General features: G+C 40.9%; 5 protein-coding genes across 5 annotated transcripts in view; 2 read left to right on the plus strand and 3 right to left on the minus strand.

Annotated features, from left to right (window-relative positions):
• The window catches only part of LOC6637902 (mucin-5AC), a 45,171-nt gene extending 39,985 nt beyond the window's left edge, over positions 1–5,186 (plus strand). The window contains exons 4-8 of the mRNA XM_023175320.2: positions 680–3,814; positions 3,882–4,197; positions 4,271–4,401; positions 4,463–4,630; positions 4,691–5,186. Coding sequence (XP_023031088.1) covers positions 680–3,814; positions 3,882–4,197; positions 4,271–4,401; positions 4,463–4,630; positions 4,691–5,041 — 4,101 coding nt within the window. The 3' untranslated portion in view covers positions 5,042–5,186. The remainder of the gene's footprint in view (positions 1–679; positions 3,815–3,881; positions 4,198–4,270; positions 4,402–4,462; positions 4,631–4,690) is intronic.
• Positions 5,187–7,392: 2,206 nt separating this feature from the next.
• Positions 7,393–16,817, minus strand: LOC6637860 (E3 ubiquitin-protein ligase Smurf1). The gene is made up of 7 exons (XM_023175121.2): positions 16,603–16,817; positions 16,500–16,538; positions 10,713–10,949; positions 8,330–10,649; positions 8,063–8,262; positions 7,816–7,979; positions 7,393–7,746 (listed from the first exon to the last, which is right to left on the minus strand). Exons 1-7 carry the CDS (start codon positions 16,655–16,657, stop codon positions 7,462–7,464), a joined length of 3,300 nt encoding a protein of 1,099 aa, XP_023030889.1. The 5' UTR covers positions 16,658–16,817; the 3' UTR covers positions 7,393–7,461.
• LOC26529173 (NADH dehydrogenase [ubiquinone] flavoprotein 1, mitochondrial) lies at positions 13,222–15,080 on the minus strand. The gene has a single exon (XM_015179353.3). It carries the CDS (start codon positions 14,999–15,001, stop codon positions 13,256–13,258), a length of 1,746 nt encoding a protein of 581 aa, XP_015034839.2. The 5' UTR covers positions 15,002–15,080; the 3' UTR covers positions 13,222–13,255.
• Positions 16,818–18,087: 1,270 nt separating the features above from the next.
• LOC6637859 lies at positions 18,088–18,834 on the plus strand. The gene has a single exon (XM_002060990.4). The coding sequence runs from the start codon at positions 18,273–18,275 to the stop codon at positions 18,741–18,743; it is 471 nt and encodes a 156-aa protein (XP_002061026.1). The 5' UTR covers positions 18,088–18,272; the 3' UTR covers positions 18,744–18,834.
• LOC6637914 (methylosome subunit pICln) lies at positions 18,752–19,745 on the minus strand. Its single transcript, XM_002060989.3, has 2 exons — positions 19,545–19,745; positions 18,752–19,442 (listed from the first exon to the last, which is right to left on the minus strand). Exons 1-2 carry the CDS (start codon positions 19,661–19,663, stop codon positions 18,887–18,889), a joined length of 675 nt encoding a protein of 224 aa, XP_002061025.1. The 5' UTR covers positions 19,664–19,745; the 3' UTR covers positions 18,752–18,886.
• Positions 19,746–19,755: the final 10 nt, after the last annotated feature.

The following is a 19,755-nucleotide window of genomic DNA, read 5'->3' on the forward strand; positions in this document are numbered from 1 at the left end:
TAGATTTTATAGGGATATTCTTTAGGCGTATTCTCACTTTTCTACAAGCTCAAGGATGGGATGAGGTCAGTAGTATACACAGTAGGACCTATAGAGATTTCCATCTCTGATTTAAGCTGCTTTACGAGCTTCAAACTGCTTGGTTAACCACCCCCAACTCAATTCGCACACCTTGAATCCGCTTTAGATATATTTGAAACCTGCTCAAACGATTCAACTTTAGCTAACCCACAGAAAATGAAATAAATACGAGAGCACATAAATTATAGACATCTCCATCTCCGTGAAAATGGGGCAACAGCAAACGGCAACTGCAATGAAGACGAAATGAAAAAAAATTTGCACAAAACGCTTTCAGACAAATTTGAGAATCAGTTGAATGGCGTTCGCACGCCAAACAATTGACAGACGAACCGCAGAGCATCATTTCAGCGGGGGGCAAAGAGACATGAACAGGTACAGGGACGGGACCTGCTTGATGCTCAAGTCTCTTGTCGTCTGTGTTGAAACTATGACAGTTTCCCATGACGACAGACAACCACAAAAGCCGCGACTAAAGCTTGAGAAGAAGGGCTGCGGCAATAGTAATAATAATAACAATAGCTAATGCATTGGCTTAGCTAAACGGGCTACTGATTCTACCAACCACTCATCTCCATTTATGTATATCCATTTGCAGAACGACAAACAGCGATTGCCCTCATCGAGTCGTCCATTTGGCAATGGTGGAGGATTCTCTCCCACGCGCACACGCAGCCAAGCTCCTGTCTCGGCCATTACGGAGGCTGCAGCAACATCCTCCGCCGCTGCTGTGCAACCATATCGTTCGCGTAATCGCTTTCAATCACAGCCATCGTCAACAACGGTTTCGTCAACCACGACGGGAAGTAGTAATGAAGTGAGCAGCAAACGTTACAATCGCTTTGGCAGCAATCGATCGAAGACAACCACATCAACCACACAAAATACTCCAGCCGAGCGTCCCAGTTTTGGACGCAAGTCACCTAATCCCCGGCGACCGGTGTTCATTAGTCGTGAAGTCAATGAGCCAGTTAGTTTGGTTAGTAAGCGACCTTTCACCTATAACAGTGCCAGATTGAAGCTACCGCGACCCACATCTAGCACCACTAGCACAACAGAGAGTCTAGAAGAAGAGGAACTGGAGGAGGAGGAGGAGGAGGAGGCGGAAGAGCATGAGGGAGAAGAGGAAAGCAGCGAACAGGATGACCATTCGGAGGCTTCGAGTTTGGAGAAACTTCCACTGCAAGAGGAAATAACAAGCACCAGCAAATATGAATCATCAACCAGTGCCAGCTTTGAACAGTCGAGTCCCACTATATTGACATCCAATTTCTATCTGCCTGATGGTTCACGATTGGATGCAACAGCCACCAATACTACTAGTGACAAGGAGACGGAAAAGAACACTTTGAGCACAGAGGAGGATACCCAAACGGAATCTCTAGAGACCACTGAGGGAGATACAGATGTGACGACTTTACGTCCAGTCTATGAGTACGAATACGTTGGAGAAGATGAAGAAGCCACCACTGTAATGCCATCAAACAATGAATCTACCGAAGAGGAACACCCTGAAGTAGAAATTATAACCACAGAGATCCTTCCAGTAGAGACATCTTCCACATCGACCACAGAGAAACCGAAAGAAAAGGAAGATTCACACAACCAAGAAGAGGATTCACAATCGGAATATGATGACGAGGAGGGTAGTGCGGGTGATGATGAATATGAATACGATGAAGAGGATAGCGAGGGAGCTGATGAAGAAGATGCCACCAATGAATCAGAGCCGTCTGCCCAGCATGAAGATGATCGTGAAATTGTCTCGGTCGTGACCACCAAGAGCGTGGTAAATGGTTCCACTGCCTATCCAGCTCCAGTTACCCCAAGTACCAGCACGACAACCCTTGGCGATAGCCAACCGGCTCCCCAGCTAGAAGAGGAGGAACAAAAAACCGAGCCTGTTGTAACAAATACCACTCCCTTACCCGATAGTCAATCGACGCCCAATGTAACTGAGAGTTATGTCGTCGTGGCTTCTATTCAAACCAGTCGGAGCATTAATGGAGCTCGTTTCCTACCCTTCCCCGCCATTGAGCAGGAAGAGACAAAGCAAACGCTCTCGGAACTAGAGCGAAAAGTTCACTCCAAGCAACAACAGCAGAAGACCATGGAGAGTAGTGAAGAACCACCGAATACAACACCCACCACCACAACCACAACGACCAGTTCATCTTCATCCATTGCTGCTGCCTCCGTGGGTGCCTCCACAGAGAGTATTATTGATAAACTGGACCGTGTGCAATCGGAGCTGTCCAGTGGCCTACTCTCAGGCAAATATCCAATCATTAGCCAAATGGATGCCTCAACGCCGGCCACCAGCACCACCGTGGGCACTGGAAGTGGAAAGTTTGTGCCTCATATAAGGAAATTCCAACCAAAGACTACAAGTGCTCCAACAACCACAAGCAGCGGTGGCAAACTGAAAGTCCAGCATTTCGATGAGAGTGAAATGGATGAGCTAGCTGGACTTTTGCCCGTTGGCTTTAAGCCCAAATCCAGCTATAAAAATCGCAAGATTACCACCACGACAACCACCACAACTACTGAGTCGCCCTCTTTGGCCAATCTAGCAAAGAAACCGGGACGTAATTCCACAATAAGTCGATCCTTTAAGAATGGCCTTGTGACCGTGCAGGATGTGGCTTTGGCAGGACTTCTGCCCAAGGGCTATAAGCCACCAAGAACAACACCATCGACAACAACAACAACGACTGCGAATCCAGATGAGAGTACGGCCCAAACATCTTCCGCTTTGGAAAGCCTCTTCAGTGACATTAAATTTGACGACAGCCTGGCTGCCTTGCTGCCCAAGGATTATAAACTAAGCACCACAACGCCGCCGTCGCCAGCTCCAAAGGAAGTCGACGGTTTGTTCAAGTTCCTGCCACCTGGATATAAACAGAACAAAAGTATATCGACAACTACAGCCAGATCTCCACCAGTTGCTGTGCCTTTTGATGATCTTAGTAAATTCCTGCCTCCAGGTTACAAGGCACCAAAGGAAAAGAAGGTGGAAGCGGAAGCTAAAATACCTTTAGGTGTGACACCTATCAAATTGGATGACTTGAGCAGTTTACTGCCACCGGGCTTTAAATTAAATCAAACTGACAAGGGCAAAGAAGAATTGCCCGAGTCCTTGCTGCCACCTGGTTACAAGTCGAAGAGCATCCATCCAGCTTCGACAACGACAACGACGTCTACAACAACGACCAGTAAACCGGAAAGTACTGAAGCTGCTGCCGGAGAATCAACAGCTTCGGGAGGCGGTCTGAAAGTGGTCTTCCCCAAAGGTTTCCATAAGCGTTTGGGTGCTCATCGTTTGACCACTCCGCACACACCTCACGATGTTCCCACGCCACACGATGGTGGATCGGCTTCATCTCAGGTGGTCATTAAGAAGGGACCACCGATGCGTGCCACCACAGAGTTCACAGGATGGCCCACACCGCCGACTACTCCCTTATCGATTGACAAACTGAATGCTCAGACCATTAACTTTGAGGATCTTCTAACAGCTAGTGCCAGTAGTACAACAACAACAACTGCAGCTCCGGTCACCACAACGACAACAACAACAACGACACCCAGACCTACAAAACCAGGACACTGTACAGCAGATTGTGATCTGGCTGCAACAATTAAGATCATCGATGGAGTAGCCTGGAAACCAGAATTACTTGATCACAATACGCTCGAATGGAAGAACCTAGCACATGAGCTAGAGGCACAGGTATTTCCACTTATCATAGTAATCTCCTAGCAAGCATAACCATCTCTCTATTCTCTCTCTCTTCCAGCTAAATGATGTCTATTCTAGTGCCCAACAGCTCAACAAATGGTACAAGAAAGTTCGCATTGATAGCTTCAGCAAGGGCAGCGTTCTGGTTGACTACTATGTGGAATTGGCCAATATTACAGAAGATGTGGATACCTTGGAGATTCGACAATTATTCCATGATGCCCTAACCAAGCCGACAACGCCAATTCTACCCGACAAAGATGCCCAGGAGAATGAGACGGACAGTGTGGCAGGACCCCAGGAAGAGCATTTGGTCAAAGCCAGCTATCAGATGGGAAAATATATTATTGATCCTGTTGCTACGGATTTCAGTGGTAAATACTTGTAACTAAATATGTAGCCTTAAGCTTCGAATCACGTAATATATTTTCATCTACTCCTTCACAGTCATAGCCAAAAATCTACAGACAAATGTTGAATATGCTGAAGAAGATCTTCTCATTCCACAATGGGCCATAGTTGTGATTGTTATTGGCGTGGGATCATTGGTCTTTGTCATCATCTTTGGAGTCACAGTGGTAAGAATGGGAATATCCATCGTTTAAATTTAATATTACAATGTTTTGGTTTTTCTTTTAGCTTCTTAATCGCCAGAAGAGAGCTAAGAAGGCACCAATTCCTCTGACCAATGATATGCTTAATGAGCTGAAAGTAAATCACATGGGCGGAGTAGATAACTATGGTGTGGATGACTTTTATAACATAGATGACCCTTGGAATGATACCAAGCAGCCAATTAAACCTAAGGTAAGTTGAGAATGTTAATAATGAAACCACTTGAAATTTTATCTCTGATTCACTTTCTAGCGCTTTACCAACTCCATGCATGGCAGCAATAGCTCCAATATCTATGATAGCTGGCGATCTACCCGTCATCCTCATAGCAGCAGCGGCGGAGGCGGTGGCGGTGGAGGTGGTGCTGGTGGTGACTATTTCTATGATCAACAGCCGACCTATTCGCAAAAGGGTGACTCTCTGAAGCGGCCACAACTCAATCATCATCATCACCATCATCAGTATCCATCACATCAGCAGCAGCATCAGCAGGCATATGGACACCAATATCCAGATGCCTTTGCCGATGCCCACCAAATGTATAGCTATAATAATCATCCAAACCGAACGCGCTATTCTAGAGATTATGATCCAGACTTTTGAGTCTAGTTCTATTTAGACTCTAAATACGATATACTGCGATATACCCATATGAATTAAAGTATATCAACCCATGCACTAGCTTTAGTAACTTGCGAACGATTTTGTGTGGTAATTTAATAGCATAAAATATATGAGTATTAAGTTGTATGGTCTTTGCTATCGTTTACCGAACTGCTCAAAAAAAAAAAGAAAATTTACAATTATATATCCTTAACTGTACGTGAAGCTAGAGCTGGAGCTGTGGAACTGTTTCTGTTCCAAAGTTTTTATTCTACGCTAAAAACTGTCGAAAAATTAATTAAATGATATTTCCAAAATTGAAATATTTGGAGATGAATATATAGTCATGCACTTTTAGTTAATCCTAGTTTGTACTTATATTGACAATTTAGTTATACGATCAAAATATATACATACATACCTATATATATATATTATAATATTCGTATAATTTAATCTACTAATGTCTAAAATTAGGCAAAAAATAAATACAATTCGAAAACTACAACTTGTTAATTTAATTTAAATGTGGGAATTATTGCTTCCCTGGAAAAATTTTTACAACTAGTCAATATAATCATATATGTTGCATTGAAGATGAAACATATATTTTTATTTTCCAGATTACTGAAGAATGCTTTCAAATGAGAGTCTACGACCATTACATTAAATCTTGAATGGTCACTTTACTTTTACTTGATTTATTTATTTTAATTCAATAAAAGCAAAAATAATAGAAACAAATTCAAAAAATCACAAAAAACTACTTTACCACTTCAAACAAATGAAGAAACAAAATGAAAAACAATTGAGAAGTCAAAAGATAAGCTTTACCTTTTCCACCAGATAAAACTTTAATTATTTAGCCAAAGTAAAAGAAATTTAGGCAAATATATTTTTATATATTTTTTTGTATAAGGCTCATTTTTATTTATTAAATCCATTTTCTTTTTTTTGGGTATTTGGAGCAATGTCCTTGTCATTTGTTGCAGCATCTAAGTATAGATCGATCTGCATTTGTTTTTCTTTTTTTTGTTTTGTTCTTTGTTTTTGAATCCTTACAACATTTCATTCACATCCTAGAGCTCTCTAAAGCTAAAAAGTTAACGTTCGATTTGTGTTGTAATGCTTACATTCTTATATTAAAGGGCTTTTTGTTTTGTTTTTTGTTTGTTGGTTTTTGTTCAAATCAATAGATTTCACATATATGCATAAGGTAAGTTAAGGGGGATTAGGGATTTCAAAAACTACCAATTTAAAAGGACTGTTTAAAAATTTTCACTAATATCACTTGCTAGAAATTTTCTCTTTTGTCCAATTGTTTCGATTATGAATTTTCAATGTATTTATATGCATTTTAATGGGCATTTTGAATAATTAATGTAAAGTGAATGTGACTATTGATAGATTGAATTAAATACTCTAGATTTTATGTCCAGCTAATAAACTCAATTGTTGTTAAATTAAAATTTCATTTAAATAATTTGCATTTATTTTTAGAGAAAGAAACTAAAAGTAGCTACATTAAAGAATTGAGTACTTTTTCTTTAAATCAATTTGTTTACACGTTTATAAAATATGCAAATGTGTATGTGTGTGAGTGTATATATGTATATGTGATAATGTGTTCTTATGTGTGTGTGTGTGTGTGTGTTTAAGGACAATTTTAACAATTAATTAATAAAAACTTAGAATTGAGTTCGATTTTCAATTTAATCAAATGTACAAAAACGTAATTAATAAACATTAAAAAATGCATTAAACTAAAACAAAAAGCACATCAAATTGCCGGACCAATGCCACCAATTTTTATAAAATTTCTTGTTCATTTCTTTTCGCTTTCTATATGCCTAATTATTAACTATGATATATATGTATATATGTATAAATGTATCGTATGTATAAAGGATTGATGGGATTGATGGGTGGATGAGTGTGGGGTAAAAGTGGGATGGGGGATGAGGGATGGGGTTAGGATTCAATATTTTAAACTACAATTTATAACAGGGCGTCACAAAACATCGTCGCTTCACACAAACAAACAGAGGAAGGCCAAAAAAGTTGGACAGTAAAATACAAATAGATATATATAATATATATAATAAATGTAAGTGGTTCGTGTATATATGCACTCTCAAAATTTTCTCTCATTAACTGCAACAGCATTTTGTGAATAGAATTTTTCTTTCTTCGTTTTTACGTTCTTTTAACAAATAAAATACAAATTAATCATTATTTTATCAGTTGTTTCTTTTTTTAAATTTTGATTTCAAATCGCTTTGATATATGTTTATGTGTGTGGGTGTGTGTTTGTATATATATATAAATATGTATAGAGGGGTGTTGTGTATGAGCGTGTGTGTGTGTGTGTGTGTGTATGCATATACATACATATGCACATATGTGGCTTAGGTAGTTCTCTATTCAACAGCAAAGCCACAAGTCTCCTCGACGGCCTGGGTTAGCTTGTCACAGAGTAATTGATAGGTCTCATAGGGCGGTAAGTCGATCCGATTGAAACATGTATGTGCTTTGGGCAAATTTTGTGTCGGCACATCTGCTGTTAGATGTATGGTAAATAATCGTGGTCCCACTGCACCCGTTGAACCCTGCAATGCTCGAAATCCTTGCAAAGGTACACGCGATGATCCAGTCACAAATTGCAATAAACGTGCCCTCATCTCAGAACTGTAGGACTCAACCACCTGTTGGAGTTGCAAAGATAAGAAATCTTTAAGTAACTAGAAAAATTAAAAGTTAATTGTGATTTTTACCTGCCAGAACCACAACACCTGTGTCGTTTCGTTCGTACAGTGCTTCAGTCTCGTATTGTTTCGCCAATCGTTGACATCAATGCTTGAGATGCCGCCAATGACCAATTCCAGTTCACGCTCATCGAACGGCCGCAACAAATGGCTGGGTATAAGCTCACAGAAACCTAAACCGATTAAATAGCAAAGGGAGCAGAGCAAGAGATTGGTGTTTAGATAGCTAGCGAGAACTTTTTATTTCTGTACTCACCTTTTTGCAATGCTAGAAACTGTTGCTCAATGCCGCGCATAAAACGATAGTTTACATAGAGTTTCACATACTCTCGCTTATTCTCCTCTGTGACGGGTACGGTCGCACCACCCGGTTTCAGTTCATGCACCACCAGTGCTCCAAAGCTATTGTTCTCTACACTAAATGTGGACTCAATTATTCCACTGATATTGCTCTCCCTGTGTGAATGTTGAAAATTGTCATTAAGTATTTATGGTAAATTTATACATGTGATTTAATTCTTACAGCATCCAAGTGAGACTGCGATGCAGTTCCGGATCGACACCCTCAATGTCACCCAAGGTAATGGGTTTATTGAGAAGCTGTTTATAAAAGGGTGTGGTAAAACCACCATCCAGACAATGGCCATGGAACACAGCTATGCCGAGAGTGCGTCCAACGAAATGAAAATAAGAGAGATGATCCGGATTGACACCAGAGTCGGGATTTATCTGAAGCGTATAGTGATCGTCGCGACTGTACTGGAACAAGCCATATTGTGGATTTAGCATCTCGCGCGATAGTAGATGCAACCATTCACGTGCCACTCCGCCATAATCGAGACCCTCCTCGCCCTTGAATTTAACCATCAATCGCTTGCGCATATCCTTGGCCCGCATTTTCATAATCAGTCTGTAGCTCTCCTCAAAGATCTCGTTGCGTGATACCTCCAGTCGACAGTGGCCCGACTGGGGCTGCATTGTCTGCAGTTCGGTGCGTAGGGCGCGTAATTTACCAACCAAATCTCTACGATACTTTGGCAGGAGATCAGCGCCCTCGAGCAGGCCCTGTGGTAGATCAGGAACAATACGATGGGGCGTTGGTGTGGACATGATTGTCGTCGTCATTGCTGTTGTTGCTATGGGTGTCACGGCTGCAGTCGGCTGCGTTGGAGTTGCTGCGGGTGTGGCTGGTGTCGGCGCTGGAGTTGGTGCTCCTGGTGGTGGGGCTGCTGCTGTTGCTGATGACGGGGGTATTGTTCCTCCTCGTCGTATTCTTTGCAATATGCTGCCACTCAGACGCGGATCTGTGAATTGTGTGGTCCGATTGTTATGATCCACAAAATACACTCGCCCCGAGGCAGTTTTCCTCTGCTCCCAGCCACTTGGCAGCGGACCAATTGCGTCCAACGGCAGATGCTGCGTATCGAAATCACGTGGAATTCTCGGATCATGCCATGTGGAGACACCAGTGGGTATGTGATAGAAATACACTTGTCCCTGTTGCGTTGTTCGCATTTCATAGCCTGGCGGCAAGTCCAGAAATGGACGAGTTGCCTGATTGGCAGCTGCAATGGCTGCCGAGGAGGCATATCTTTGACCCGATCCACCACCAGTACTGCTTCCGCCGTTGCCATTGCCCCTGGTGCCGCGTGACGACCGTCGTCTTGTCGATGATGCATCCTCACCAGCTTGCCGGGAACTCCGTCTCTGCGAACGCTGACCAATAACCACAGCCGACGCGGGGGGTGGAGCAGCAGTAGTAGTCGTGGATCTGCCTGCAGTCTGGCTACTGCTACTGCTATTGGCATTGGGACTATGGACATTTCGATTTGTTGTTGTTGTCGGCGTTCCTGGTCCAGCTGGCGGAGGAGAACGTTCATTTGTTGCTGTTGGACTTTGACTTTGTGTGTGCCTCGGTGGCGTCGTTGTTGGCGTTGTGGTTGTTGTTGTTGTTGTTGCTGCTGCTGCTATTGATGATGGAGGAGCCGCTGTTGGTGTGTTCCCAGCTGTTGTTGTTATCGTTGTCGTGGTGCTCTCATCCTGCGCCCAACCATTACTTGCACTTTGCGGCTGTGCCGCCTGACCACTCTGGTTGCCATTTCCATTCACATAGTTCTGCTGGCCTGTGGGCGAGATGGCCTCACCACCGGCTCCATGACCATTTATTCCCTGGTGCTTTGGCGTTTTCACATGATTGTCATTATTGTGCAATCGACTACTGCTCGTGGTATTGGTGGTGCTAGTGTTATTGGTGGCATTGCTGGCGCTAATGGTCAGTGCTGGTTCATTGCTGGGACGTGGTTCCAAGGTGCTGCGACTATTTGCGGAAGGTTTCTTTCCAGGAGTTGCCGCCGCTGTGGATGACGGGCTGGTATTCTCTTTGCCCACACTCGACAGTATTTCCGTGGAATGTCGCCGCTCATCCGTGGCAGCTGTTGTCTCCCGATTCCGATTACCAGCACCACCGTAACCACCGTGGCCATTCAACAGGTTTGTGCAGGTGGTTGATCTCGTTGGTCCAGCCGGTGGCAGTCTATCATTGTTGCCATTACGCTGTTGCGGTGATGTCGTTCGCCTCGGGCGATCCCACTGCGTCGATTTGGTGGCATGATTCACATAATAGAAGCGACCATTGTCCGTTCGCCGCTCCTCCCAACCCTCAGGCAGATTATTATCCTCCGATGAATCGTCTTCAGAGGGTCCCCTTACATCCCCGCTTGGTCCAACTATCGCCAAGGGATTGCCACTGCATGGTCCATCTTTTGGCAATAACGATATAATGATCTGTCCTCGCACCAGCTCATCATCATCCGCCGACAGTTTTCCCAAATCCAAACGTTGAACTAAAAACCAAAAAAAAAAACCATTAGAAATGTTTGTTTTCTCTAAGCGAATCTACTACTTACATCCTGCTCCCTTTAGACTTTGAATGGTCACCGCTGGTATCCTAACACATCCAAGGAAACCGCTTCCTTTGTGAATTTTACGTTGATTCCATACGGTTATTGTGATGGCATCGCCACGACCCAAAAACAAATCGTAGTGTGCATTCCATTTGGGATCTAATGAAGATTTACTAATCTCCGTTGAATACACTTGGCCAGTGCCGTCCACTTGAACTTTGGCAAATGGATCGGGCAAGCCTGTAACAAAATAAAAAACACAAAAGAGAAAAATATTATTGCAAATAATTTTCCAATTAATATACAGTGAAACCTCGATATAACGAACTTCGTTATAACGAAAAACCCAATATAACGAATTTTTTGTTAAGTCCCTTGAAAGGACTAAGGTTTTACATTTCAGTACCTATAGCGAATCAATAGATATAACGAATAATTTTGCGATCCCCCTCAGATTCGTTATATCGAGGTTTCACTGTAATTTGAATGGGGATTCGTGTGGAAAATTGTTTGGACAACACAAGCTGCTGGGCTAATATCAACAAGATTTGGCTATTCAATTCAGTCATATAGTTATCATGATGTTTGCCAAGTTTATGGTACTTTTTCTGTTCCTGCTTTACTGCAGTCAGTTGCCTTTTAGTGGTTCACAAAAACCTCTTCGACCCCGCCCGGGATTCCCAGATCGTTTAGCCATAAATCCACGTTACCTAACAGCAACAACAACAACAACCCAGCAATAACATCATCTACACCAACCTATAGCGAGGTCATCATCACAACAGATGCTTAAAAAAATCACATTCTTAAAAGGTTTCCCCGTCGTTGCTTGCTTATCACATCTCTCTCGTCAGGGAGGTATAAATAAATGTGTAAATCACTTGGAAGTCCACAAATCAATCTCAACATGAGTCCAATTCGCAACTGGCTTCATCTACTGGCACTACTCGCAGTATTCGCCACCTTTGTCCTGGGCACCCCGTTCGATGAGCGACGTAGAAGGCCTTGGAACCCACAGCAAGGACATGGAATACCTAATATACCACACACCCCACCATTCAATCCCCATGGCTAAGACAAAATTATCAAAAACCTCAATTTCTCTGTTATAAATAAATAATGTAAATAACATTTCACTCAAACAAATACATATATATCAAAGAACCAAAGGGAAATGAGCAAGCCTCTGGCGCTAGCAAATCAAATCGTTATCGTCTTGCCGATATATGTATGTACATAAATATATAATATAAAAGCATTTTGACAACTTAAGCGCCTGGCAATTCCAAGTTACTTAAACAATTAGCAACTATCAACTGTTGTTGGAAAAAATAAAAAATACTGCTGGACTTAATTTGTCACTGACTCATCTCACTAACACTCTTCTTTTCTTTTTTTTTTTGTGTACAATTTGGTAATTTGACACGATGGTCTTCTTTGTCGCAAACACACATCTGTTGATTGATTTTATGCTACAGCAAACACAAGGCAAAGAGGAACCAAGTGATACAAGACTTTGAAAAAAGGTCCAAGTACGGTGAGAACATGCTTAAAGGACATTTATTTGTTGTGCAGCAGCACAAAATATTCCAGGAATTTGTCTCTAGTTGTCTAGCACAAGTTGTAGGTCAGGTAAATTTATAATTTTCATATCCTTAGCAAAATTCCATATCCTTTCAAGCAAAATTTTAACTAAGGAAAATATATTTGGCCGAGATATTGTTTAGCAAAACCTTTGGATTTTCAAGGAAATCTTATAATTTGTGAGTCTTGTGAATATCTAAGTCTACATAGGCATATGATGACAACACTTTTAGCTGCCTTCAAAACAATGGCCTTTCCTTGAGGAAATTAGAGAAATTTCTCAAAAAATCTCCTTAAGGGATAAAATTTAAATATATACGACCCATTTTCATCCATAAAATGACCAAAAGTCAACAACTAAGTCCGCTTTGTAGACCAAAAATCTGCCCAGAATTCCGATCCGTTTGAAAGATAGTTACAACAAATTAGATGACATTTGGACTAAGATTAAAGAAAATAAATATCCTATATACAGAGCATAAAATAAAGAGGCATGGGGTCGTAAAGCTTTATAAAATGAACATAAGAATTGTTTTGCTTTTTTTTTTTGCTTTCCATCTGCCTCCTCAGTCTCGAGTTTCCTACCCACAGTGCAATGCATTGCATTCTGTGATGCCCGTGTGATGGCTTAAGTGCATAAAAAGTAAGTAGAATAAAGTAAGCTTCGACAGAAACAAAAACAAAAAAAAAAAACCATCGACCACATGTCGTTCAACCCTATTTGGCTTAACGCTACGTGGCACAATTTCGTGCCCCAGTCGACGACGCGCGTCGCTCTTGGAAGGAAATTAACGACTGGCTGCACTTTCACTCGCTGCCGTCCGTCGCCACAAACGGAAGTCAGTGTTGCATGAAGAGAAGGGTTTTCCCCTCGCCCCCTGTTACTCTATCACATTTTTTTTTCTTTTTTACCATACATACACACGTATCAGAAATAAATATATAATGTAAAGTGACAATAACTAGGAAACGGAGGCAGCGGCGGCGGCAGCTTCAGCCTTATCGCAAGCTTCACGTTCCTTCATACGCTCCTCGATTAGTGGGCGAAAGTGGCGTATAAGACCCTGTGGTGGCCATGAGGCACCATCGCCCAGAGCGCAGATAGTATGACCCTCAATTTGTTTGGTGATTTCCCATAGCATATCAATCTCACTGGGTTTGGCCTGTCCTGTGACAAAACGTTGCATGATCATATTAACCCAATGTAAACCCTCGCGACAGGGTGTACACTGACCACAGCTTTCATGCTCGTAGAAGGCTGCGAGTCGTGCGATTGCCTTGATAATGTCCGTCTGCTTGTTCATCACTATAATGGCGCCAGTGCCCATGGATGAGCGAACAGCCATAAGTCCGTCAAAATCATGAATTGCTATGCTGGCTGATTCCTTAGGGATGCAGGGTGTAGATGATCCTCCCGGGATAATGGCCAAAAGATTGTCCCAACCGCCCAAAACTCCGCCAGCATGTCTCTCGATAATTTCACGCGTCGGCATTGATAGCTCCTCCTCAACGGTGCACGGGTTCTTAACATGACCGGATATGTTAAAGAGTTTTGTCCCCGAGTTTCGAGTGCGTCCAAAGCTGGCGAACCATTTGCCACCACGACGACAGATTGTCGGAGCAACGGCCACCGTTTCGACATTCGTCACAGTGGAGGGACAACCGAATACTCCAACATCTGCCGGAAATGGAGGTTTATTGCGTGGTTTGCCCGCCTTTCCTTCTAGTGATTCAATGAGAGAAGTCTCCTCGCCGCAAACATAGGCGCCAGCTCCACGATGTACATAAAGATCGAAATCGAATCCCGATCCACAAGCATTCTTGCCCAGAAAACCTGCCTTGTAGGCCTCGGTGATGGCATATTGCAAATTGCAGCACTCGTTGTAGAATTCGCCCCTGATATAGATGTATCCAGTATTGGCTCCCATGGCACGGCCAGCTATTAGGCAACCCTCGACCAATTTATGCGGTTCATGGCGTAAAATCTCGCGATCCTTACAAGTGCCCGGTTCTCCTTCATCGGCATTGACTAGCAAAAATTTAGGCCTTCCATCTGGCGGCTTGTTCATAAAGGACCACTTAAGACCGCTGGGAAAACCAGCACCACCACGTCCACGCAAACCCGACGTCTTCATTTCGTTGATAATCCACAAGTGATTCTTCTGGAGAATCTCTTTGGTCTTGTACCAATCTCCACGTTTTTGAGCGCCTTTCAAACGCCAATCGTGGCGACCATAAAGATTGTTAAAGATACGATCTGCATCAGCTAGCGGGCCAAACTTGGTTTTGGTCTGTGGTGGTGGCGTCCCAGGCGGTGGTGTCTTGGGTGGAGGTGGTGGCTTAGCTCCCTTGGCTTGCTTTGGAGGGCCACCCGTCCTTGGGGGATCAACTTTGGGTGGACCGCCACTATTGGGTGGATCTACCTTGGGAGGGCCAGCACCTTTTGGAGCATCTCCTGCAGGATGATTTCCTTTCGGAGGACCACTTTTGGTAGACGCTTTCTTTGACATCATAACACCATTTACCCCATGTATAAAAGACGGTGTAGAAATCTGTGTCCCCTTCCAAGCCCCAATCGGTAGACGCATAGCATTTGCTTGGGCCAAATTTAATCCAGACATCCAAATGCGATGAGTCGGTATTTGGCTCAGATACGGTATATTGTAGATTGACCTCCCCAAATGCGCTCCAATGGTTATTCTTTTCATTTTAATTATTTATATGCTCTCTCGTTTGTAATCTAAAAATTTTCCTTAGACGAAAGGGTAAAAATAAGTAAAAGCCCAGGCATGCTTTTCGGAATTTTTAAATATTACCAACACATTGGGAGAAACCCAAAACTTTAGTCATACGTCCCCCCCTGGTCAAATTTAAGTATTAGTGGTATAATTTATATCTAGGTCGAGCGGTCTGAGCGATAAAAATATACAACAACTCAAAAATCCTGACTATTACCAACAAACAGGCAAACATTCGTACTCTAATTTGGGTTTCCCCATTGATGATACATACCACATATAGGCACATGAATAGTAAGTTATATATAAATATATATATATATTATATACACATGTGTGTATAAAAAACTTTTTCAAATCTAATCAGAACTGTCGATAAATGCGACGCACAAAAAAAACTTTATTGCAAACAAAAGGGGGAAAAAAAAAACTACAAATGGAAAAGAAGAACTCAAAGCCATAAACTTATTTGCAATGGCATAAAACAAATGAAAGAAACTACCAATGAGATGAAAGAAAAACATTGAGAGTATGAATATGAAAGAAATGATTAATAAACAAAAGTTTATTTGTAGGTATAAGGATTTCCAGCAAAAGCATTGGAAAGACTATGTCCTTGCATTGAAAAAAACATTTTGCTCTAACAAAATTTACTGATAATAAAGAATCTATCAGAAAACAAAACAGATTACCAATTTGTATTGGGAAGAAAATTTGAAAAATATCGAATTTAATTGGGAAAATATATCCGCCAGTATAAAAAATGCTCTATAAACATTTTATTTTTATTTATAGAAATATTTTTTATTAATAAACAAATCTATTCAAAGAAACTTTTGTCGATTGAGACTGATTTGGGATCGTCTAACCTGATTATTGAAGAGATTACAGAGAAGAGACTTTAGTTTGAAAGACAAAACGCTTCGATTGTTATTTATGTGTCTCTTTAGATGGAAATACATAAATATACTAGTTATGTACATAAATATATACATACATACAATAGTCGGCAGTTACAGTTAGTCGGCAAATTCAAAAAACGCGTGATTTAAAGTGCAACGAGGTGTAAAAAAAAAATTGTACGAGAAATAAATAAATTATGCCTCTATCCATTCGTCTGTCTATTTGTCGGTCCGCCCCTTCTATAAATGTACACACATACATATGTATATATTTTTTATGTCTGTGTTTGGGTGAATGAGTGAGTGAGCCGCAATGAAAGCAAATTAGTAATAATCACTTTTGTTATATATCTAAACAAAACAAAAACAAAAAAAAAAACACTTTTGCTTGATTTGGCCTAGCAACGAATGGTTAAATTTTTTTTTTTTTTGGATAGAAAATGAAAGTTAGACGAAAAGGAAATGCTAAATTTAGACATGGAAAATTATGGAATTGCTAGCAATATTTTTGGGCGATGGGCAAATTAGAAATGTGTTTAATTTATTTTCATTTAACAAATACTCACGAAATAAATCCTTGCGGGCCAAGTTTCTAGCACACAATACTGCAAAAGAGATAATTTATTTTAAACACTTAATTAATTGTTTAATTTATGGTTTAAGACTTACTCGTTATGCGAACTTTGTGTGTACCATTGCGACGTGGATAATCCAATTTATTCATAATTTCAGACTTTTCAGAATTTGATATAAATTTGATATTGATTGTTGTCGGTTGTTGTTACTATTATTATTATTATTATTATTATTATTATTTTGGGTTGTCAATATTACATCGATTATTTGTTATTGTTTTTTTTATTTAGCCGGAACATTTTTGTTGGTTGGCTGCTGCTGCTGCTTTTATTTAACTGATTTGTTGTTGTTGTTGTTGAAGGAGGTAGAAAAAAAATTATATCATTGTCGAAGGTAGCAGCAGCAATTCTTGTTGTTGTTGTTGGTGGTGGTGGTGTTGCTGTTATTATAGCCTTGACTGTTGTTGCTGTAGTTGTAGTTGTTGTTGTGTGTCATTGTTTGCCCACTTATACAATTAAATAACTTAATTGCAACTACTACATATGTATGTATATTGTGTTGGTTATTTACAGGCTGGAATTTGAAAAGAAGGCAAAAGCAAAAAAAAAAGAAACTGATTAATTATTAAATATAAATGATAAGCAATATTCTTGATGAGAGTAGACGTATTTGTGTGTGTGCATGTATGTATGTAGTATGTTGTGGGTGCGAAAATATGAATGAATGCAATTTGAAGTGCGTGAATTGTTGTTAAATAAAGGCGCGCGGATGTTCTGCAAAATTTTGCAGCTTATAAAGAAATAAATGATAATGATGGAGAAAGAGAGATAGCGACAGTTTGAGGCTGCGGAATAGAAGCTACCTATACCTTTGGTCCTCCCTCAACTGGTCAGGTAGCAAACAGAAAATGCATTGAAAACTCACCCGAAATTGTTTTGCTTTCAAAAACATTTCACACGCACATGTCGCACTCACAAACACACCCACGCACACGCATACAATCACATACACACATCGCAGCAGCATACACTATGCACACACACACACACAGGGAGATCAAATGCTCTCACGCATACTGTGACGCCAGTTTTATTTCTATTATTTTTTTTCCTCTTTTCCATTTATTATTTCACAAATTGTATTAAATTATATTCCACTAGGCGTTTAATTAACTTTAATTTAGCTGATGCCTGCTGCTCCCTTTGCTTTTGCACTTGTATTTTACTTTTTTGTTGTATATGTATGCGTATGGTATGTGTGTAGCTACAGAAATTCGCAATAGTTATTAAGACACACACGTTTTATCTATTTGTTATAAACTATACATACACATGGATGGAGCTGTGTACATATATTTTACATATATGTATTTTGCTCTATTTCAGCTCGTTTGAAATAAAAATATAAAATTATTTTCGTTTCCTACGCGCACACACACACGGCGAAGCGAACACATCGATGCAGAAATTTCATATCGATAATTGGCTAGAATATCGACGGGGCTGCACTCATAATATCGATATCGATAACTCAGTCTTTTATTTGCAATACGGATCGGTGGCGCCAGAAACGTTCATTCAAGTGGGTGCTTTTTAACACTGGTTTCCGTTCTTGTGTAAAAAAAATTGTGCCCGACAACCAAAATAAATTTTCGTAACTTCCAAAATTATTCCGAGATCCCGAGAATCAAGGTTAAAAGAGCTGAAAATACGAGCTACTTTAACTCAAGACTTCACAAAGCGTAGAGGGTCATCACGCTTAAAATGTCCATTACTCTGGATTTTGATGCCAAACAATTGGCAAAAAGTAAACAACTCAGCCTGCATTATTTGCCCGCCAAAATTCAAGGTGATGGCGAGGCAAACGTGGAGAAATGTTTTAATAACTACACCCGCGAGAATCCTGATTATGGATCTGGAATCTTAACTAACTCCTTGCGTGGTTATCCTCTCTTGGGTCAGCAAGCAAATGTCCCCAGCGGATATAAAGGTCTCGTACTCCAGGAGACAGAGAAACCCTTGATAGACACGGCGGAGAGACAATTACGTTTGACGGGACAATTTGATGAGTTTATATACTGGAATTACGATAAAGTCCCCTCCAATGCGGATGGATATAGGCAGGCTTTGCTTATGACAGATGTGGCAGAGGCGTTGATGTACCAACCCATTAAACAAGAGGATTTGGATGCTGAAATCCAACGCCACAAGGAGAGCAAAAAGGAAAACTCATAGATTATAGGTGCGCTTATAGCGTTTATATATATATATAATGTATAGTATTCCAAAAGCTATTCAAATATCTTCACAATTTTCATACACTTTAGCCTTAAAATTTCGTATAATTTATAAATATAAAAAACCTCTGCGTAAAAAATTTACTCATCGGCATCTTCGAAACGTTCGTCATCATCGTCGAGGCTTAGATTTTGCATACCACCTACCTCGCCATCATTCTGACCCAGAGTAAGTGCATCCCCAGCCATGTCTTGATCATCATAAGCCATGCCTCCGGCATCTTGCATAGCATCGCTATCTTCAGAGAGATCGCTGTCTGCAGAGTCTGGATGTAATGCCTGACAAGTGGTCATGGCCCGGTACATGGTGTCTACAGAATGTATATCGTCGGGCAGGAGCCAGCACTCTGTGACTGCATCAAACTGTTCGTTATCCAAAGCATCCTCGAAGTTATCAACACCATCATCATCCTCGTCACTTTCATTACCCTCATCCACATCATCTCGCGATTGAGGTTCGCCAATACCATTTTCGTTACCATTTTGTCCACTGCCATATACCCCATCCCATTCTACTTTGTTGTCCAACATGAAATAAATGCATTTCCTGGGGTTCGATGAGATTCCATGTAAGCTTACCTCTGTCCAATTAATAGATATGCCATCAGGCAAATCACTAGGTTGCCAAGAAAGCGAGCTACATGCATAAAAATAATAATAAAAAAATTATACAAAATTGCAACTCCAGACGCAGACGCCGCTTATTTCCTCCCCCGCCGCAAAAAAAAATTGAACTTACTTTTGAGCTATGTAGACTGTTCCGTCTCCAACAATTTTTTCTCCCAACTTAAGTTTTATATTGTTAGCTGTGTACAGCAAACCGTGTTCGGGTGCCGAAACTGGAGTTATTATCACCATTTTAATACAAAATTTATAAAAAATAAAACGACCGCGAGACAATAGCAGATATCTTGATTTAGTGTTGATAAAAACCAACAATTCGGATTTGA

The sequence above is a fragment of the Drosophila willistoni genome (assembly GCF_018902025.1).
Source record: "Drosophila willistoni isolate 14030-0811.24 chromosome 2L unlocalized genomic scaffold, UCI_dwil_1.1 Seg72.1, whole genome shotgun sequence".
Classification (NCBI taxonomy): Eukaryota; Metazoa; Arthropoda; class Insecta; order Diptera; family Drosophilidae; genus Drosophila; species Drosophila willistoni.